Raw genomic sequence first — 20,883 nt, forward strand, 5'->3', positions numbered from 1 at the left:
TTTCACAGAAGTCTTTAAATTGTCATCTAAACATAATTTTCAATGGATCCAAATTATTATCTGATGAACAGGCTCAAAACATAATTACTATCTTTAAAAATACTGAAAATCGCAAAATATCTCTGTGATTGATATAATTTTATCTATGTATTCTGTATTTCTATTATTTTTTCAACCATTAATTCAAAAGTAAAGTTAACACAATATCAAAATAATAATTTCTTAATCATAATAAGTTCAATAAATTTTATTAGTAAATAAGTTTAAAAATTTCTATGCTGGCTGGCTGTATAATTTACATTGGATTAATAAATGGAATTAATCTGCAAGCTGTCTTATAAGCAATTCCTTGCGCAATATGTGTATGTTTTTTATAGTATTGTACTTTTTGTATACATATGTAATTTTTTTTTAGCAATACTTAATTTTCACAAAAATAAAAAAAATTTTCACAAAAATAATTTTTTTCACAAAAATAGGTACTAGGATTGAAAACCTGGATTAAGCCCTGTCCTATTAACTTCTGGAAATCGTATTTGTCATATCCTTAACATTTTTTTTTTCTTTTTTTAAAAACAATTTTAATTTTACTTATTTATATAAATTTGATTTTAGGTACCAAAAGAAGGGAAGAATTTTAAGCCAAATACAATTATTTTTGGCATGTCGGAAGGATTTTACAGTTGTAGCGATTGCTATCAGGTAATTTTTTGCAATAAAATTTTCATTATACGAAAAATATCATCTGTGTGCCGAAAATTTATCGATAGTACTTTAAAAATAAAATTCAGGTCAGATCATTGTAATTTTGGAACTCTATACACTTTTTTTTAATTGTTCCTTCTGAACATTAATTAGAATAAGACAAATTATTAAATTCTGTTAGTTTTGACCCAGAAATGAAGCATTCAATTAAATTAGCATATTTTTCATAACTGAAGTATAATTTAATACTTTTGAAAAATTTACGTTTTATGAAATAGAGACTTAAAAAATGCAGCCTCTACCTTGCAGCCAAAATATTTGTAAAAAAAAAAATATGTGCGCAGAATGTGTAATTGTTCTTTTGACTTATTTCAATATGATGAAAGAAAATTATATTCAGTGAAAAAAAAGTTTTAAAGATTGAAAATATATAATTGAAAACATAATATAATATTGATAAATTAAAAAACTTTTTACATTTATATAAAGAACAACTTTTTTTATGGGAAGAGAAAACATGCCCAAAGCCTGCAATTTTCTGAATTTTGTCTTTTAATTTTAAAAACTAATTCATAAATATATTGTAGCAATCTGCATAGCAAAAAAAATGTAAATAAGTTATTGTTTATTGAGATAAAAACTGAATTTCTTTCCAGTTCTTATTGTAGCTCTCTTCTGGAATTTGTTATGCACTAATAATGTAGATAAAGCTTTGTTCAAAGATCTAAAATCTTAATAAGGTTATTAAACTATGTTGTCTGTAAAAAAACATATGTTCAATAAATATGTTGTTAATTTATGTTATTGTTTAGCATACTGGTGGAAGTAGTCATAAGTCTAGTATCACTGATTTACTTGATGCTGATGGTGCTAGCTTACGAACATCGTGCACATTAAGCACATTATCTAGGTAAAGATTATTCATTGTATTTGATAAATTAAGGTGTAAGGAATATTCTTGTAATGTATTGTTTCATGCATTTTTTGGCTACTATTTTTAGTTACCTGTTCTTTTTAAAATTTGAAAACAAGATGCCTCTTCTCTCCTTCCATTCATGAACCCCTTTCAGTGCTTCACAACTTTTTTTTTTTTTTCAGGAAAAATTTGTGACTTTAAACCACTTAGTATTTCTTTGGAATAATGACAAAATAATTTGAAACATAGTTTATTTACAGGGTATCTGCACACCTGGAAAGTCATGAATTTTGATGTTGAACAAAATTTGTCATGATTTTAACTATTTTTTTAAAAAAAATCATGGAAAGTCATGGATTTAGGTCACTGAAGCATCTAATTTTTAAAATGGAATCCTCCCCCCCCCCAATTTCATTATGTTCCGAATATCTGAATTTGTAACAAAATCTCTACTCACAGTCATATTTTATTGAAATATAAAATGTTTTTATCGTGTTCTTGAAAAATTATAGTGTTTTTTCAAGCAATGAAAGAAAAAATATCATTTCTAGAGTGAATTAACTTTTGAACTTCTATGATTTCAGAATTTTTGTTGTTATTTTATTTTTTTATTTTTTTTCATCAATTTAAAATTTTAGCTGAAGCAAGCCAGTCATTGGCTACTTTTTTTTATTCTGAAATGAGAACAGAAAAATCAGGAGTATTTCTTTCCTTTCCGATGAACAAGAAAAGTATCTTTAGAATATAATTCTGCAGAAAAAAAATATTATTTGCTTTTGTATTTTTTTCGGCTATTTTATTGCTTCAACTCATTCTTTACTCTGTTTTTTTAAATTTAAAATTTATAAATATGAAGATGCAGAGTATAACAGTTTTGGTTATACCGATCATTTCAATTAATGTTATTATAATGCTTTTTTAAATTTATTGTTGTGTTTTTGTCGGAAAAAATAGTAGCTTCGTTAAGTCATGAAAAATTTTAGGAATTAGTCATGAATTTGAAAATCTAAAATATAGCAGATACCCCTATATTTAAACTTTAAATTAAACTGAAGAATAAGATCATTGCCATAAATTTAAACATCCTTACATTTTGTAAACCCCAGCAATCCTTTCACCTGGCAAGCAGGGATTTAGTCTAACTTTGATGTCATAGGCATTGGTTCGATATTTTTTTTNTGTCTATGCTTGTTTTTTTTTTTTTTTTTTCCTTCTCTGGAGAAATTTGTGGCTTTAAACCACATAGTTTTTCTTTGAAATTATCACAAACTAATTTAAGCCATAGTTTATTAAAAGTTTAAATTGAGCTGAAGACTAAATTATTACCATAAATTTAACATCTTTACATTTTGTAAACTATATGATCCTAGCTACAATCTGAAAAGAGAAAATAAGCATATTTTTATTTCCCTTGACTGTGATGTATTAGGCATTGGTCCGATATCAAATCTCTGATCAGGTTATTTTTCCTTTCAGATAGGCTTTTCTTAAGTCTTTGGAATTGTGTATATGTAAGAGACTAAAATTTAAATTTTTTAATTTTTAAACTATTACTCACAAAATTTTTCAATCTCATTACTATTATTATTGAAACTTTTTAATTTTAAATCCACATTCACTTTCTAGAATATAAATATTGGGACAAACTCTTTTACTTAGAGGATTGTTAGAGTAAAACTGACCAGCATCTATATTTTACAAAAAAAATGCAGGTTTCCCAAATAAGTTACCTCTTAGGTCCTTTTTTTACCATTAAGTTTGTTTTGTGTCCTTGTGACAAGCTTTCCTCTTTCCCCACTACAGCGCCTCTGGCGGTGAACTACGACAGTCTGCCAGGAACCGCCGTAAAGTATGGACGTTTAATTCGAGCCCAAAACCCCCTCTTCCAAATTCTTGTATTTTTTTATTCTTCTTTTATTTTATATGTGTTTTGTCCTTTCAATAAATAGTTAGAGTTAATTTCTGACCTTTCTGTATTTATGTGAAGTGGTAAAAATACAAATAAACCCAAACTTCCCCTACATCCTCTATTTTTTGTGCCTAACTNGTGAAAAAAAAGTTTTAAAGATTGAAAATATATAATTGAAAACATAATATAATATTGATAAATTAAAAAACTTTTTACATTTATATAAAGAACAACTTTTTTTATGGGAAGAGAAAACATGCCCAAAGCCTGCAATTTTCTGAATTTTGTCTTTTAATTTTAAAAACTAATTCATAAATATATTGTAGCAATCTGCATAGCAAAAGAAAAGTAAATAAGTTATTGTTTATTGAGATAAAAACTGAATCTCTCCGAGTCTAAATTAATTTTACTGTAGCTCTCTTCTGGAATAGGTTATGTACTAATAATGTAGATGAAGCTTTGTTGAAAGATCTAAAATCTTAATATTAAAGTATGTTGTCTGTGAAAAACATATGATACTCTCTTTCAATAAATGTATTGTTAATTTATGTTATTGTTTAGCATACTGGTGGAAGTAGTCATAAGTCTAGTATCACTGATTTACTTGATGCTGATGGTGCTAGCTTACGAACATCGTGCACATTAAGCACATTATCTAGGTAAAGATTATTCATTGTATTTGATAAATTAAGGTGTAAGGAATATTCTTGTAATGTATTGTTTCATGCATTTTTTGGCTACTATTTTTAGTTACCTGTTCTTTTTAAAATTTGAAAACAATATGCCTCTTCTCTCCTTCCATTCATCAACCCCTTTCAGTGCTTCACAGCCATTTTTTTTTTTTTTTTTTTCATGAGAAATTTGTGACTTTAAACCACTTAGTTTTTCTTTGAAATAATGACAAACTGATTTGAAACATAATTTATTTACAGGGTATCTGCACACCTGGAAAGTCATGAATTTTGATGTTGAGCAAAATTTGTCATGATTTTAACTATTTTTTTTTTAAAAAAAATCATTGAAAGTCATGGATTTAGGTCACTGAAACATCTAATTTTTAAAATGGAATGGAATGTACATGTACGAGACTAAAATTTAAATTTTAAACTATTCCTCAAAAAAAAATTTCATTGTCATTACTATATTATTATTGAAATTTTGTAATTTTAAATCCACATTCACATCCAGAATATAAACATTGGGACAAACTCTTTTTCTTAGAGGATTGTTAGAGTAAAACTGACCAGCATCTATATTTTAATAAAAAAAATGCAGGTTTCTCAAATAGGTCCTTTTTTTACCATTTAGTATGTTTTGTGTCCTCTATTTTTTAGTGTTTGATGCCTCAAGCCAGTTTTTTTTTTTAATCATTTTTAATACATTATTTTTACCTTTTTTAGAAACAAGTACTATTTATTAACAGGATTTTTAGTACTTTATTGATTTCTTCAAAAAAAGAAGCTAAATTGATAATTTTATAATCACCAACTTTTACAGTGTAGAGTTTAAATTCATTGACTTATTTACTACTTTCAGTAAATTCATTATTAAATTTTGTTTCAAAACTTATCATTTTTCATTTAATAAGTTTCAAATGGGAAAATGTGGAACTGTTCACTTAATTATTTTTGTATGAAAGGTTTTAGTTGCATTCCCACAATTAATTTATTTTTGAAGATATTTGACTGTTTTAATTGTTTAACTTTAAGAATTGATTTACGAAATTTGAAAGAGGAAATAATTATTGCCTTTATCCACCTATAAAATGTGAGAATATCGCCTATTTTATTAGAATATTAGAACAATTTTATTTAAAAAAATATTATTTTTGCAGTCAAAACATTTTATATATTTTTATTCTGCACTTTCTTCTGTCAACACAACGTTTCTGTTACTTTAAATTAGTAATTATTATTATTGAAGGTATTTTAAGGCAATATATATATATATTAGTGCCAGGGAAGTTTGTTGGAGAAAGCCCGAAAAAATTCAGAGTTTATCAGTAGCTATAAATACGAAACTTCTAAATTTGGTAATTTATAAGCAAAGAGGTTCAAGTTTATTGCCAATTCTTTACAGTGAGGGAAGTTTTTAAAAATTCTTTCTCTTTCAGAAAAATAAATTCTAAAAAATAAAATTAACTTTAGTCAAATGAATTTCTTCTTTCTGTTCCAAAAAATATTTAAGCAATACTAGAAAAAAGTGAACCTATAGATGGATTTGTGTTAGTATTTCAGCGTGAAAGTCTTTTGTAATGGTATCCAAATATTGTTTTAGGATCAAAACTGTGGAGAGGGCAATCAAACAAACCCGAGCTGCTGTACAGAGGAGGAGAAATAGTATCAATGCCAGACTGCAAAGTAGTCAAGAAATGCACCATATCCACGCTCAGAGAGAATTACTAAAAATAAGAATATCTATTTTGAAAACTGAACTTCAGTATCAACAGAGAAGTTGCTTTACGCTTGAAAAAGATGTTACTGCCTATAGAGAGGAATTAGTGAAAAAAAGTATGTATACTTCTTATTTAAGAAAAATATAATAATACTTTGCATTTAAAAGATATTTGACATGGAAATTAGTATCTTAGCATTAAAAAGATGATCAAACCATGAGATTATTATCATTTCTATCACCACCCTAGCTGCTTACTTTATGGTGTCTGTTTTCCAGTAGCCTACAGGATTTTGCCCCTTTCTGCTTTATTAATAAAAAATTCTTGTATTTTTCCCTCACACCCAAAAAATTAGAACCTTTTTTATGAGTTCATTAGGACCCTTGGGGTATTTTGCCATATGCATGTTTTACTTTTTTTTTACATAATATTTCTTTGAATATTCAAAAATATGGTTACTAACACATATTATTAAGGTCAACCGTTAAAAAGAAATTTTTGTGGAAATGTGAATAGAAAGATGAATTTTCTATAATCAGGGTTCCCACGGTCCTTGAGAGTCCTTGAAAGTCCTTGAATTTTTTTTTCTAAATTTAGGTCCTTGAAGGTGCTTGAAAAACGTCTTAGGTCCTTGAAAAACTTGATAGGTCCTTGAATTTGTCCAATACTGCCGGCGGCCCTTTTTTTAAAACACCCACGGATCTTTCTCGTTCTTTCTGTTTTGTTCCCGAGCTCTCTCACGTGGTTTTTAACGCCACCGTTTCTAACCGGGCCTAGCGTCTTGGTGTCTGCCAAGCGCGCGGNATCTGGCCTTGTTAAACTGTTCTACCATAAAGTGCTCGACTTCGCACGCAGGTTGTCTGGCTAATGAAGTAGGAATGCCATCCCCTCTGCAGGGGATCAAAATTGTGATGGTTGATCGTGAGACACGATTCCCAGTTGAACACCGAAGTCAAGCATCACTGGCTGTGGTCAATATGTAGGTGGTTGACTTCTCTGATCAGGCTATGAAAGGACTGAGGGTGTGTGGTATCGAACATCGTTAAACTGTTCTACCGTAAATTGCTCAATTTCGACCGCTGGTCATTGAGCGACCAAAGTAGAGGAGTCATCCCCTCCGCAAAGAAATAAAATTGTAATGGCTTGTCTTCGGATCATCCTCAGGGATGTTTCCCAGATTGTCGCCAATATCCTATTGTGCAGCTCTAGTATGATGTAGATAAAATACCCTAATACCTATCTTAAAAACACGATGCTTTTTCCTCAAGATTCTGCCATACTTTTGGGAATTTTTTGGCAGATTTAACATTTTTATATTTTTAGTATTTAATGTAAGGTTATTTCATGACACTTATTGGTTGTTATTAATTTTTAGAGAACGAATTGAATAAAAGTGTTGAGGAACAGAAAAGATCTGTTGAAAAATGTGTTGAATTATCAAAGTCTCATGTAGACTTCAGGGAATCTTTTTTGAAAACTGAAGCTCAACTGAACTTGAGAAGAAAACAATTAGTATCTGAATTAAGTTGCATTTATCCCATTGTAGAAGTAAGCTAAGTCTTCTTTCATCTTCTTTCTTTAGATTAAAAAAGATTATTCATAATATCAGTATTTCTTTTCTTTTATTAGTTTCCTGATCGCAAGGGCTTTAGCATACATAACGTGCACCTTCCAAATTCTGAAAACTTTGCTGGTAAGTTACGAAAATATAATAAGAACAAAAGTAATCTTTCACCTAAAAATACTTCTTATTTCAGCAAAGATATTAGGAAATATTGAAGTTTTATATTCATAAATGATTTTACGTTGGTTGATTAAATGTTGTTGGTTTTTGTTAGATATTTGTTTTGTTTCGGAATTTGCATTTTCATATAATATTTGAGTTTTCATACAGGTTTTTCTAGTTTGTTTTATAATATTTTAACCATCCCATTATGGGTACTTCATTTTTGTTACTGTTTGTGAATAAAAGTTTTTATAAGAAACAGAACTGTTATTTATATAGCTACACTATGCATAATTAAATACTAATTTCTATTTATAGCTTTTTAAAAAAAATTACCCTGATTAAAAATTTTATTAAAAAACCTTTACTATATTAGCGCAGTTTTATATTTTAATTGTGTTTATTAAAGTTTTAAACATGTTATTAAGACAAGGGATAAATTTTTATGCTACAAAATGTGATTTCAAACCCTCATAGATTTTAAATCAAAATGCCTGCTTTAAAAGTTTCTATGGTGTACAGCACAGCTATCTCTCTCTTGCAACATCTTATTGTGGATCATTCACTTGTTAATTTTTCTCACTCTGTGTTGTGGCCATTGTACTAAGGTTTCTATGGTCAGTTTTGCTATCTGCCTTTTCCATATGTAAATTAATAATTTAAAACTTTGTCCCTAATATTCAAAGATGTGAACCCTTCTCTTTTTTTTCAAATGCTATCTTTCTCTTCCTGTTGGAAATATTCTATATATCGAATTATATAATTATCTTGTTTTAAAAGTTGAAAACTTGTTGTAATTTATTTTTATATAGTATTAAATGTGATTTTTTTAAACCGGTTTTCTTTCTTTTTTTTTTTTGAAATTTTATGTCTGATGTTCTAACAAATATATCTTATTTTTCAGGTCATGATGATGTGATGATTGCAGTAGCCTTAGGATATGTCTGTCATAGTGTTCTTATGATATCCCAGTTCTTAAATGTTCCTCTAAGATATCTAATTAATTTCTATGGCTCTCGTTCCACCATTGTTGATCACATATCAAGTTGTTTGCCTGATAACTCTAGAGAGTAAGTGACCCCTTTTTTTTGTATTTAGTATTTTGCTCACATGCCCCAGTCTCTTGGTTCAATCCTCGGGTCAGACAAGGTTGACTCAGCCTTCATCCCATCATTGGATCCATAAAAGGAGTACCGAGCATGCTTGGGGACTATACACTGGCGGGGGTCCGCATTGGGGTGACCACCCAACCGAAACATCTGCTCTTGTACCCCAGAGCTCAAGGTCAAGAAAACTGAGATGGATACTTATGGCCTTGGCCCTCTATGGGCTGTCACGCAGCTGAGTTTAGTTCAATGGAATAGCTAGTAGGATTTTATGCATTGCTCGTTTTAAGGGAAGGGTCAGTGTAATGGTGTATGTACTAAAAAACATATGCTATTAAATTCTTTGTAATTGTATTTTTTAATAAATTTGTAATTTGTTTTCCCAAAATTGCTGTAGCATGTCTGAATATCTAACTAATTATTAATTATAAAATATGTTTTTACTTGATACTGATGATAAAAGTATTTGGTATAAATAGTTCCAAACAGATATAGTTAGAAGATTTCAAAGCAAATTATTATGACTATTTTATCTAATTAATGTAAAAAAATGAACCATAAAGTTAAAAATTTCATTTATTCTGAAATATTTACTTTTTTAGCAAATGTTGTGTATCTTTGGGAGATTTTTATCTTTTTTTTGTATTAATTGTGTTATTAATTTTTTTATGGTAACTATTAAAATTTTTTTAAACTTTGGATTCAAATTTTACCATACAGCGCTGTTTTGTGTGAGATTATGCAACAGACCTGCATTCAAAGTTAAATCGATTGGATGAGGTAAAAAGATGCAAGTGACTTTAAAATGCATTGTAAATTCTATTGGCTGGTACAAGGTATCTGCAGCAATTTTTTGGGTTAATTTGAATAATTTTATTATAGATTTCCTTGGCATTTGAAAGGTAGGGATAAAAAGGCTTTTGAATATCTAATTAGTATAAAAAAATTGAACCAAGAAATTAAAAGTTTCATTTATCCTAAAATTAATACTTTTTAAGCACATGTGTGCATCTTTAATAGATTTTAATCTCTTTGTTTTTTTATTTTGTTATTCTTTTTTCTGTTAACTGTTAACATTTTTTAATTTCTGGATTCAAATTTTATCACATAATGATGTTTAATGTGAGATTATCCAACAGTCCTGCATCAAAGTTAAATAAATTGAGTAGTGCAAAAGGATGTGACTTTAAAATTCATTGTAAATTCTATATACTGGTACAAGGTATCTGCAGCAATTTTCTATATTAATTTGAATAATTTTATTATACATTAAAAAATTTATTGTAAAATTCACTTTAAAATTCATTGTAAATTCTGTATTCTGGTACAAGGTATCTACAGCCATTTTCTAGGTTAATTTGAATAATTTTATTGTAGATTTCCTTTGCATTTGAAAGGAAGAGATAGAAAGCCTTTTGAATATGGAGTATTTTTATTGAATAAAGATATAGCACAGGTAATTTTATTGTTAATTTTAACATTATTTTAATAAATTTAAAAAGGAAAACTTTTAGAAATTTTGATGGAAACTGATTTAATAACATTTAAAATAAACTTCCTTTTTTTTAAAAAAAAAAAAAAAAAATCTAAACAGTGAAGTTTAACATCCAGCTCCGGACACACTTTTCTCTCTTTTTGATTATTACAAAAAACTTTTTTTTTATTATTATTCATTTAATTGTTTGTATAAAAGTATTGCTGCTAAACATTAATCCTTTGACCCAGATGAGACAATTGTGCTTCTTTTATATATTTTCTGATGCTCTAATTACCAGCAAAAATATATTTTAGTATTTTTTTTTTCATTATAAAAAACAGTTTAATAGTTACTAAAAGATAACTGTTAAATTATCAGAATTATATTTGTACTAAAATAAAAAATGTAGCTAGAATATTTTTTTTCTTCATTCAGATACAAACATTTATCAATAAGTGATTTTGAAATTTCAATGATGAATAAATGTTTCTCTTAGATCTAAATAAGTGCAAATTTGAGAAATTATTGTTAGGAAGTGAGCCATCTTTGGAAGATTTTGCCTTTAACACAGAAAAAGGCACTGGTATTTCATACTGTATTTCATAAGCATAAATTATTAATATGCTAACTAATTAACTTCACTTATTCTAACCTAAATAATATAAAATAACGAAAAATGTGTTCAATAAAAATTCTGCAAAGTGTTGAAGTAAGCTTCTTTTCATTCAGTTATTTATTTCAATCTTCTAAAATAGTCTTTTTTTCTTTTTTTTATTCAGCAGAATACTTTATTTTAAAATTAATTACTCTCCATAATAAGCTAGGTGTTTATAAATTTCTAAAATGATAGATTCCAAAATATAATGAACACAGTAAAAATATTTTATTTGCGTTTGTCTTTTAGAACTATGTTCAATGTAGTTTTCAGTTCCGTATAGTTTCCTTATTTTAAAGATTTTTATCTATTTGAAAATCAAGAGAGAAACTAACGTACTTCCTTCTCCTATGACTTTCCACAAGCATGCGAAGTGTAGTGTGACGGGTATTGTTTTTAATTAAAGAATCCAAATTAAAAGTTATAATTATATTTTATTTATTACTTAATCGTTATACTATTATATAAGGAGGAGGAGGAGGACCACACTTACCCATGGCTGCTCGTATTGAGAGTCTCTCTTGCAATCAGACGGAATTCTCTGTATTCTCCGTGTTTCCTCTTTTTATGGAGTTTATTTATATATTTTATTTCAAGGGGTCAAACAAAATCTTATCATGCATCCGAAGGTCGACAAATCAAACATAATCTTGTGACAAATTTCTAGAAAGTTAAAAGTTCAACTGACCATTGTAATTCGATTGCGATATGAGACCGCGGGAGATTAATCAACTTTTTAATTAACAAGTTTCATCACGAGAATTGTCACGAGGCAACGTCGTGACAGTTGCCATAGGTACCAAGTTCTGCTCTACGCCACCTGTAGCCCATTTTGATCACCAATGTTCAAGTTCATTTAATTTAAGTCATAAAAAGGAAATATTGCATTTAAAGTTAGCGTAATATAGTTTTTTGTTTCTTATTCGCTTTAAAAATCCATTAAATTCTCTGTGCTTAAAATGTTTTAGATGTTGCATAATAGTTCGTGAGAAATTTATATTTCTCAAAGTCTACTTGATTTTTTCTTTTTAAAGTTGATGGCTATAGTAAGCATCATTAACCTAAATGATTACTTTGCATTTTGACTTTTTTATTGTATTATGTGGAAAGTTGCTTTAATAAAAAAATATATTATTTCCTTACGCAGCTTCGTATTTTGTTCCGGCTGACCACAAAAGACTTGAGTGCCACATTACCTAATTTGAGTTCATTGATTGAACTAAAGTTCTCTTCTAGCAAGTAAGTTATATTAATTCCGATATCCTAGTTTGTGGCAAACTAATGCGCCTTTTAAATTGAAATATATGTGAAAATAATTGAGATTTTATCTTTAAAATTTGGTGTTTAAAAAACTGTAAATTCATTGTGCATTTTCAGATTTGCATTGAAAAGTACATTTTTAACAGCTGTGGATAAAAAAAAATGTGCTCAAATATTTTTAACAAAAAAGTTTAATCCCTTCTTAAGGGGCTGGGATAGCCTGGTTGGTAGGGCACTGGGCCCATGTCCGAGAGGTCGTGGGTTCGATCCCCCCAGTCGAAGACTCCACGTGTAGTAAATGTTGACTGATGCACGTTAAATTTGCCGAGTTGCAAAGTCTTCCATGGTCCCATAACATATCATACCTCTGGGGGTACTGATTCAGGAGTTTCCTTGTCTTCTGGATTGGTTCAAAATTACAAGGCTATGCAGTTGAACATTAGTAGTCGTAAATCGTAAAATTGGGTCGTCTGTTCAACGATGGTTATAATCTCTTCATAGACTTGATTATATTTAGTAAGATACCATATTATTCATATTCAGCATAAATTTCTTTGTTTACTTGATGTGAAGAAGCTTTGTAAAATGCACTTAAATTCAGAAATATGTTTCAATTAAAGACAAAATTCACTCATTTTGTTTTTTTAAACATCTGTATTTCTTTTTGGCCAACCCTAAAAAGAAAGCAAACAAGTAAATAAATTGATTGAAACAGCAACATGAGATTTTTTAGGCCTGTTCTGCAAATCTCTTGACCATACAAGTCAAAAATTTATGTTCAGACTAAATTTTCAGACCATGTACTGTGCAATGCTATATTATTTTTGTGTACTCCAAAATATTATGAGGTCTACATTTGTATTTAATGCGTTTCAAAATTACCTTCAACTTGTCATAGTACGCTTATGTATTGTTAAGGTTTCAGAAACAACTTTTAAAGTCTTTATGTCTTCAACAGTTTTAATCTGAGTTCCTTTTGCAACTTTTTTAGTTTCAGAGGGCTGTAAAAAAGATTTTTCTACCATACATTTCATACTCACCATGCACAAACTTTCTCGCCTTCAAAACTGAAAATTTTACTACAGGAATAAACTTTGATGCTGTGGAAAACATTAAAAACACTTCCATTCTAGAATTGATGAATATTCACTTTAAAAATTGGTTCTGAGACTTTTATAACCCAGTACAGATCTGCAGGTTAGACATTACTTTAAGCGGAGATCAACTTTGCATGAACTTTTTCATAGTTATTAATCTGGTAGCAGAAATCCTCCAACACAACAGCAAGCTCTGAAGATTATTTTTCATAAAAATTATTTTTAAGAAGCAAGCAAACGAATGCAGAAAAATTGCTAAAACTCCTTTTTAAAACATTTCTAAGTTAAGGAGTAGATAAAAGGATAAAGTTGGCGATAAGTTTCCATAAGTTTTGCTGAAATCCCATTTCTGATTACCATGATATTCTTTGTTTATAATGATGTAACCTTCGGATTACGGCAACTTTTGTTTACCAGTATGTGATTTTTTATTAGTTTATTTTTATATATATTAGTTTATTTTCATGTTGCTAAATATACGCTAAATTGCAAAATATACTGCGTTGAGTAAATTTGAATTTATAAAGATTAAAGAAAGAAGTGCTGCAGTTTCATTCCAGAAATTCTGTGCCAGAATTATCAGATCAGTCCTAAAAATTAATAGCTTCAAACAGCTAAGAAACAAGTTGTGAGCTTTGTAGAGAAGAAAAGGCTTTGATTAGCAGGCAGAACACGACAAAGAAATCAGGGGGGAAACAGGGAATTTTATCAGTTTGGAAAAATAAAAGGAAATGTAATGAAATTTGGCTAAAATACCTTAAAAAGTTAGGGAAAATGAATAAATGTAAGTTTGGGGTGCTTTTAAAACTAAAATAATGTAATATTTTTTAAAAAATTTTTTAACTCTAACTGCAGGTATAATTGTTTTTATGTATATTTTATGTTTAACATGAAGGCTTAACAATAAACTGGATAAAATCTGTCTAGAAAAGTTGGATACTTTTTTTTCTGAGCGTTTATAGCCAGTCGGAAAAGTTATTGAAAAAAAAAACATGTTAAGCATTTTGTATGCATATGTATGCAATTTCAATGAATGTAACTTTTTTTTACTTCAGTGATGATCATAGTATCCCTACTCATGAGGATAAAAGGTCAACTTCAAAACCCACACAGAATGGCCTAGAATATTCACTGCGATCCGTCTCTTCCATTGTCATGAATTCCAGTAATGAAGCTGAATCAATTCTCAAGCGAGAAATGGTAGCCATGTTACCTCACAATGCAAACCTTCAGACTGTGGAAACTTCTCTTAAAAGCAAAGATGCATCCAATGCCCTGAGCAGTTCTTTAGACAAGGGACTCAACGAAATAAAGCAACTGGAGAAATCCCTAGAAACACTCGAACTGGAGACGAAGGATATATCTGCCAAAAAGATAATACAATCGAAGCTCACAGCTCACCATCACTCGAGCTTCCCCAACCTCAACTCTTCCTTGTCCGTACCTCACGACGCCAACGGTATTATCGATAGTCAATTGCTTACGACACCTTCGAACGTTTGGACGGCTGAAAGTTCTCGCACAAACTCTGAGGACGAACATGCCGAGGAAGACTCGAAACCCAGGAAACCTAAAGTTTTGAATGATTCGATATTTTATATTCCATCAATGCCTTCCTCGGATACCGTAAAGGAGGGCTCCCAAACTAACATGGAGGATGAAGAGTTTTCTGCTGACTTGTCACTGCGGACGCAGCAGTTGTCAAACCGTAAGTCGAGCTTCCAGTTGCAGAAGATACGCGGTTCATCTGGTGATGAACAATTGTCTGACATTTAATTTCTATGTATTTGTTTGGTGGTATGATAAATTCTACCTTTTTATTTTACATTCAATACATTTTATTACGATTTTCTTTTGTACATTTCTTAAATACATTGTATATTTTGTTCTAAGTTCCTAATTTTGTTAATCATCTGAAATGAGTTGTTTTAATTTACTTAAATGATCTTTAGACACTTATTTTTTTTTTCTTTTTCTAAATATTAAGTAATTTTTAACTTAACTGTGATAAATGTATTTAGCAAAATATATTAGTTCATAGGTTAAATATATTTTCAGATAGAAATTAACTTTTTTAACTCGTATAAGTACTAAAGTAATAAAAAAATATATTATTGTATTTCTAATTTAATTTTTCCCTTTCTTATATACATATATATATTTTAATATTTATTTGTTGTGTTGTTCTAGAATCAATCCAAAAATTAAACTAATCATTAATTAACAATTTCATGTTCTTTTAACTAAAAGAAAATCTGATTAAATTTATTGCTAGGGAGCTCTATGTGCAATTTTTCTCTCTGAACTTATATTCCAGAGAATTCATTTGTCCTGTATATTTTTTAAAATTTTATTAAGAATTTTATGTCTGTTCGAAAAATTTATAAGAGTAATTTTTCTCTTGTTAAAAAATCAGGGTTGCCTCTCCACTGGGAAAATAAGGAAAAGCTGGAAATTACAGGGAATTAAAAAATTATCTGAAATAACAGGGAATTTTGAAATTTTCCTTATAAGCTGGGAAAATACAGGGAACATTTATTTCTTATTCTTCTTTTATAAAATGTTGACCTCTCAAACTGTAATCTATGAGATACATAAAGATACTTCAGCTATGCTATACTATTTCATTTGCTGTATTCTTTTTTTTATATATATGTTGAACTGTTCCTTATTTCTTAGTTTTTCCAGCAATTAAAACTAATATTAGTTACCTAATATAGCTCACACATTTGCACAGTGATTGTGTTTTTCATCTTAATATATTGTGTATAATACAGAGAAAACACAGGGAACTTTTTTTTCCAGATTTGAGTGGCAACCCGGAAATTTAAGTATTTTTCATTATGTTTATTATGTTATTCACTATGTTTAAAATGTTATTCACTATTTATATGTTATCACTATTTATATGTTATCACTATTAATATGGGACAAAAAAATTTGATGTGTTTTTGATTTGTTGATAACATTTTTAAGATACATATGATTTTATTGCATCAGGTTACTCTAAATGTTATCAAAAGTGACGTTACCATTCTTAGAAGATAAAACAATGCAATAAAAATTCCTCTGAATAAAATATTTGTGTTGCATGAAAATTCTAACTAATCATAATTGGGTTAGTAACATTACTCTTACTATCAAGAAGAAAAAAAATTGTTTTTATGCTTTGATTATTTTTGTGTTTAGTAAAATTACAATCCTAAGAAAAATATGAAAGGTTTATAAAGTTACAATTTTTTATTTATAATTTATAGTTTCTCTTTAAATTCTATACTAATAAATCGCAAAAAGGAAGAAAAATACAATAAAATTGGAACTTATCAAAAATCATTAACTTAAATCTTATAACCTAAGAAATGTTCATTATACATTATTTTTTGTGTTTAAAAAATCTTTGCATAAATTACTACTAAAGAATTATTGTTACAAGATTTTTTTTTTAATTGTTTATGTGCCATAATGTAATTAATGGTGGTCTTTTGAGATGTATTGTTAAATAGAATTGTAATTTTGTTTTTCAAGACTATTGTTATTGCTATCTGTTCAACTAGTCACTGTATTGAGTTTACATATTTAAACTTAGGATCAGGAATTTGTACATAAATTTAGAAATATAGTTTATCACCTGTGATAAAGGTATTACATTTATTTCTTTCATAAAGAAAATTTGTAGGAAAATTATTCCTATTGACTGTGTAAAATTTTGTTGGAATAATATTTTTATTCATCAACTTTGAGTTTTCTGTTGATTTCACAGTGGAATCAATTTAAATATGTTTAAGTTTTTAGACATCATTTAAAAAGAGGTTATTGTTCATAGATTCAAATGTATGTGGATGTTGGTTTCATGCTTGTCATTAATTTTTTAAAACATTATCAATGTTTACTTATGAATTGAAAAATCGAAATTTGTTTTGGGAACATCAAGCACATTTATTTATTAACCTATTTTAGGCCAGAATTAGGTAGAAATTTTATGAAATATATTATTTTCATTGAAATCTGCTTAAATCAATTCATAAACACAAAAAAAAAATTTCATGCAGGAAAAATATTTTATTTAAAAATAAAATGGTGAACCCACAATTGGCCAAATCAATGGATTAATTACTTAGTTGAGCTCTATTTTTATATATATAAAGATACTTTAACTTTATTTACAGAATTTGAAACTTAAATTCACCATAAAAATATATGATTAATATCAAGTGGAATAATTATGCATCTTGAAAAAGTCGGAACTCTTCGATAACTGTTTCAAGTTTTTAAAAAAAAGCAGCGTAATTTGAAAATTGCTCAACAGGAACAGTTACTTCAATTGGATTACTTATATTTTATAGATGTCTTCAGAACCCTTGACAATAGTAGAAAAATAAAATTAGTAAAAATTACATGACACGGTGTTAATAAAAAATATTTATTGAAATTTTGCATTTACACACCTTTGGCCAAAAATAGGTTAGGACAAACATTTATTTACTCCTTTAATTACTAAATACAAAATTTATTCAGGATAATATTTGGTTTTATTACCTGCATAGGAAATTTTGTAATATGATTATCTGTATTTAACTCTGGGACTGTAGCATAACAATGAAACTGTTAAGTAATATTTTTTTAAAACACTATTTCCTATAAATGATGACACACCATTTCCTATAAAGAATGCTACACGGTCATTCTTTTTCTTTCTGCAAATTTCGTTACTAGTTGATAGGTTGATGGTTTCTAGGGATTTTTCATAATTTCTACAGCTCCTGAAAAACTTATGCCCATGCAATTAAGCCCATGAAACACTTAAAAATTACTGGTAACTCCAATTTTATTTTTTTGACTGCATCTTATTTTCTGATATTTTTCTTTTTTTTTGTGAATGATTGCTTATTTTTTTATTTCTGTTTACAAGATACTTTAAGGTGGTTAATTTAACTGCATTTCATATTTTATTCAGTATTATTGATTTTTTAGAGTTTGACATTAAAAGTGCACCGACGCTGTGCCTTACTTATTTCCTCATACAGTAATATCACAAACTACAAGATGTCAGATTTTTGTCATGTCATCTTACATCTTAGTCATGAAAAAAATACTTAATTCTAATAAACTTGTTTTTCTTGGCTTAAAAAATTTTTTTCACCTCTAAATTATCAGGAAAGCTAAAAAAATAATTTGTTTGAAAGAGGGATCACGAAAATTAAATTTTGCAATAGCTTTTGAAACAAAAATTTTAATTTATCATACAGTGTATTTTTTTCTTGTACTGATAAAACCTCTACATTTTTGTTTGTTTTTAGTTTTGTTTTGAGCAACCTTTCCATGACATTTTTATATAATTAGTGTCAGGGGTGTGCCTAGTGCTTTAGCGGCCGCCCAAAACATATCGGCTACATTTTTAAATTTGCTATTGAACATACTGGAATGTTGAAAGACATAAAACCTAAATTTTTTAAATTCTTCAATATATTGCAAATTGTTTGATTGTATGACAAAGAAAACTATAGATATATCTAAATTATATTCTAAGAATATATGTATTTTAAAATTGATTAACTTAAACCCAGTAACTGAACTGATTTTTTAGTGGCCCTGGGTGGCCTAAGCACAGCCCTGGCATATTGTAAAATGTGCATAAATATGCTATTTTTTCATAGCGATATGAACAAATGTAGTAGCATTTGAATTCATAGTATTACCATATATATATTTTTTTTGAACTATAGTATGGATTTATTTGTAAAAAAAAATTATTATTAGGAAACGCTCTGTGATATGAATACATAATTATCAGTTCTTTGTATATAATAAATATAATTTGTTTACTTTTCTTGTTCTGTCATCATATTTAGTGTGGTTCATTGTGCAGCTTTTAAACAATATATTACGTTAAACTTTTTTCTAAACACCCTATTATCCAAAGCAGGATTACTTGCTGCATGGTCGTACACAAAAAATACTAAAAAAAAAAAATTCACCTTCAGGCATACTCACTTTTAGGCAGTGTATCTCAATTTGGGTTTCACAAAAAGTTCTCCAATGTGCATAAATTTTTGACTGTTAATTAATATTGCATGTTTTTTTTAACTATGAAATAATAAAAAACTAATGTATATATTTTTGGTGGGTCGATAAAACTAGTACCAAGCCTGCTTGGGTACTAAACACTGGGGGTTCCGCGTTCGGCCGACCACCTAACTGCCGGAACATCCCAAGAGCCCAAGATCAAAAAAACTGAGATGGGCACTGTAGGCCTTGGCCCTCCATGGGCTGTTGTGCCACTGAGTTTAAAGTTTAGTTTATATATTTTTGCAACTCACTGCAAACACACATCACATGAGACATACATTATACTGGATGTTTTCTAATAACTGGTTTTAATATATATTTTTAGAATCGATCTCAAAAATAAAGTAAAATAGTATGCATGTTAGGGATCGATAATTTATGTTACAGCAAGGTAAAATAAAAAAAAGTATCACTTTTGTGAAAGGTGTGCTTTAAAACATCAAAACCTGCTTCATTGCTGGAAGACAAAGGATTTGAAAATCAATTACTAGAAACGCCTTCAAGCTTCTGGTAATCAAACTAGTATTGGAGTTTTTAGTCCCGTTTTCCTTGGTAGTGATTCATCGAGTTTTTGATTTTACTTTTGACGATTCCAAAAATATGCGTAAAAGATGGTCGTTTCTCAAAATTTCTGTATTTGGAGCTTATATTTAAATTAAGCAAATCTGCTAGTGGTGAAGAAAAGTGTCTTAAAGTGATTATATATATTTTTTATAAAAACATCCGGAAGTTGTACTCAATTTATTCCACAACTTTTTGATTTAGAAAAATTACATTTATTTTTGTGTTTTTAATCAAGTCATTCTTCCGATTTTCTTTGTCCCATTCATTATAGTTTATTTTTAGAAGAGAATGAAAAGTTTTCTTTTGCAAGAAACGGAAGTTTTTAAAGAATTTATGCAGTTAGCTATGTATGAATGCTTTGGTGCAATATAAAGTCACATTTTCAAATCTAGGAGAGTGGGTTTGTGAGAGCATTTTTTTTTTATTGTACTGTTGTGTAATAAAAGTTCTAGAAACTTCTGAGGTATCTTAACTGGCATCAATATTAAGAATTTATCATACTAATTAGTAATTTTAAAAGCATGCAAAGTTAAACTGCTATTTTTTTCTCCTTAAAACAGAATTCAATTGCAATCTCGTCTCTATTAATCTTCAGAAACATATAAGCAAAGTTTATTTAGTACACAGACTTACGAGAGATGGGGTGATAAAAATAATAAGTAATAATTGCGTTTATGATCGATTGTTTAAACTTTTCCAAGTTTTAAAACAAATAAGGTGGATGGGATTTTGTTTTAATTACTAGAACAGCAATATTTTTTTAATTATTATAATTCAATTATTGGAAAAAAATATTCTGATAATTATTGAATTATTAGAATATTATGTTTCAATTGTTAGAAAAGTGAGTGTGCTTTTATTATATTTTAACCATTTTTTTTCTAGTACTATATGTTAAAAAAGTCTAGAAGTCAACAACGAAAAAACAGTTAAAGGCAGTTTTGAAGATGCTGGCATTAAAAGAAATCTTTAGAGCTCTTTTCTAGAATGAATTTAAATCATCAATG

General features: G+C 28.5%; 1 protein-coding gene across 1 annotated transcript in view; it reads left to right on the forward strand.

The window, feature by feature from the left end:
• Positions 1 to 19,068, forward strand: part of LOC107442399 (UV-resistance associated gene) — a 30,294-nt gene extending 11,226 nt beyond the window's left edge. Inside the window, exons 7-15 of the mRNA XM_071179401.1 lie at positions 616 to 702; positions 1,518 to 1,615; positions 5,808 to 6,040; positions 7,301 to 7,473; positions 7,555 to 7,618; positions 8,556 to 8,721; positions 10,135 to 10,213; positions 12,037 to 12,128; positions 14,302 to 19,068. Of these exons, the coding sequence (XP_071035502.1) occupies positions 616 to 702; positions 1,518 to 1,615; positions 5,808 to 6,040; positions 7,301 to 7,473; positions 7,555 to 7,618; positions 8,556 to 8,721; positions 10,135 to 10,213; positions 12,037 to 12,128; positions 14,302 to 15,022 (1,713 nt within the window). The 3' untranslated portion in view covers positions 15,023 to 19,068. The remainder of the gene's footprint in view (positions 1 to 615; positions 703 to 1,517; positions 1,616 to 5,807; positions 6,041 to 7,300; positions 7,474 to 7,554; positions 7,619 to 8,555; positions 8,722 to 10,134; positions 10,214 to 12,036; positions 12,129 to 14,301) is intronic.
• Positions 19,069 to 20,883: the final 1,815 nt, after the last annotated feature.

Source organism: Parasteatoda tepidariorum, chromosome 4 (assembly GCF_043381705.1).
Source record: "Parasteatoda tepidariorum isolate YZ-2023 chromosome 4, CAS_Ptep_4.0, whole genome shotgun sequence".
In the NCBI taxonomy this organism is placed as follows: Eukaryota; Metazoa; Arthropoda; class Arachnida; order Araneae; family Theridiidae; genus Parasteatoda; species Parasteatoda tepidariorum.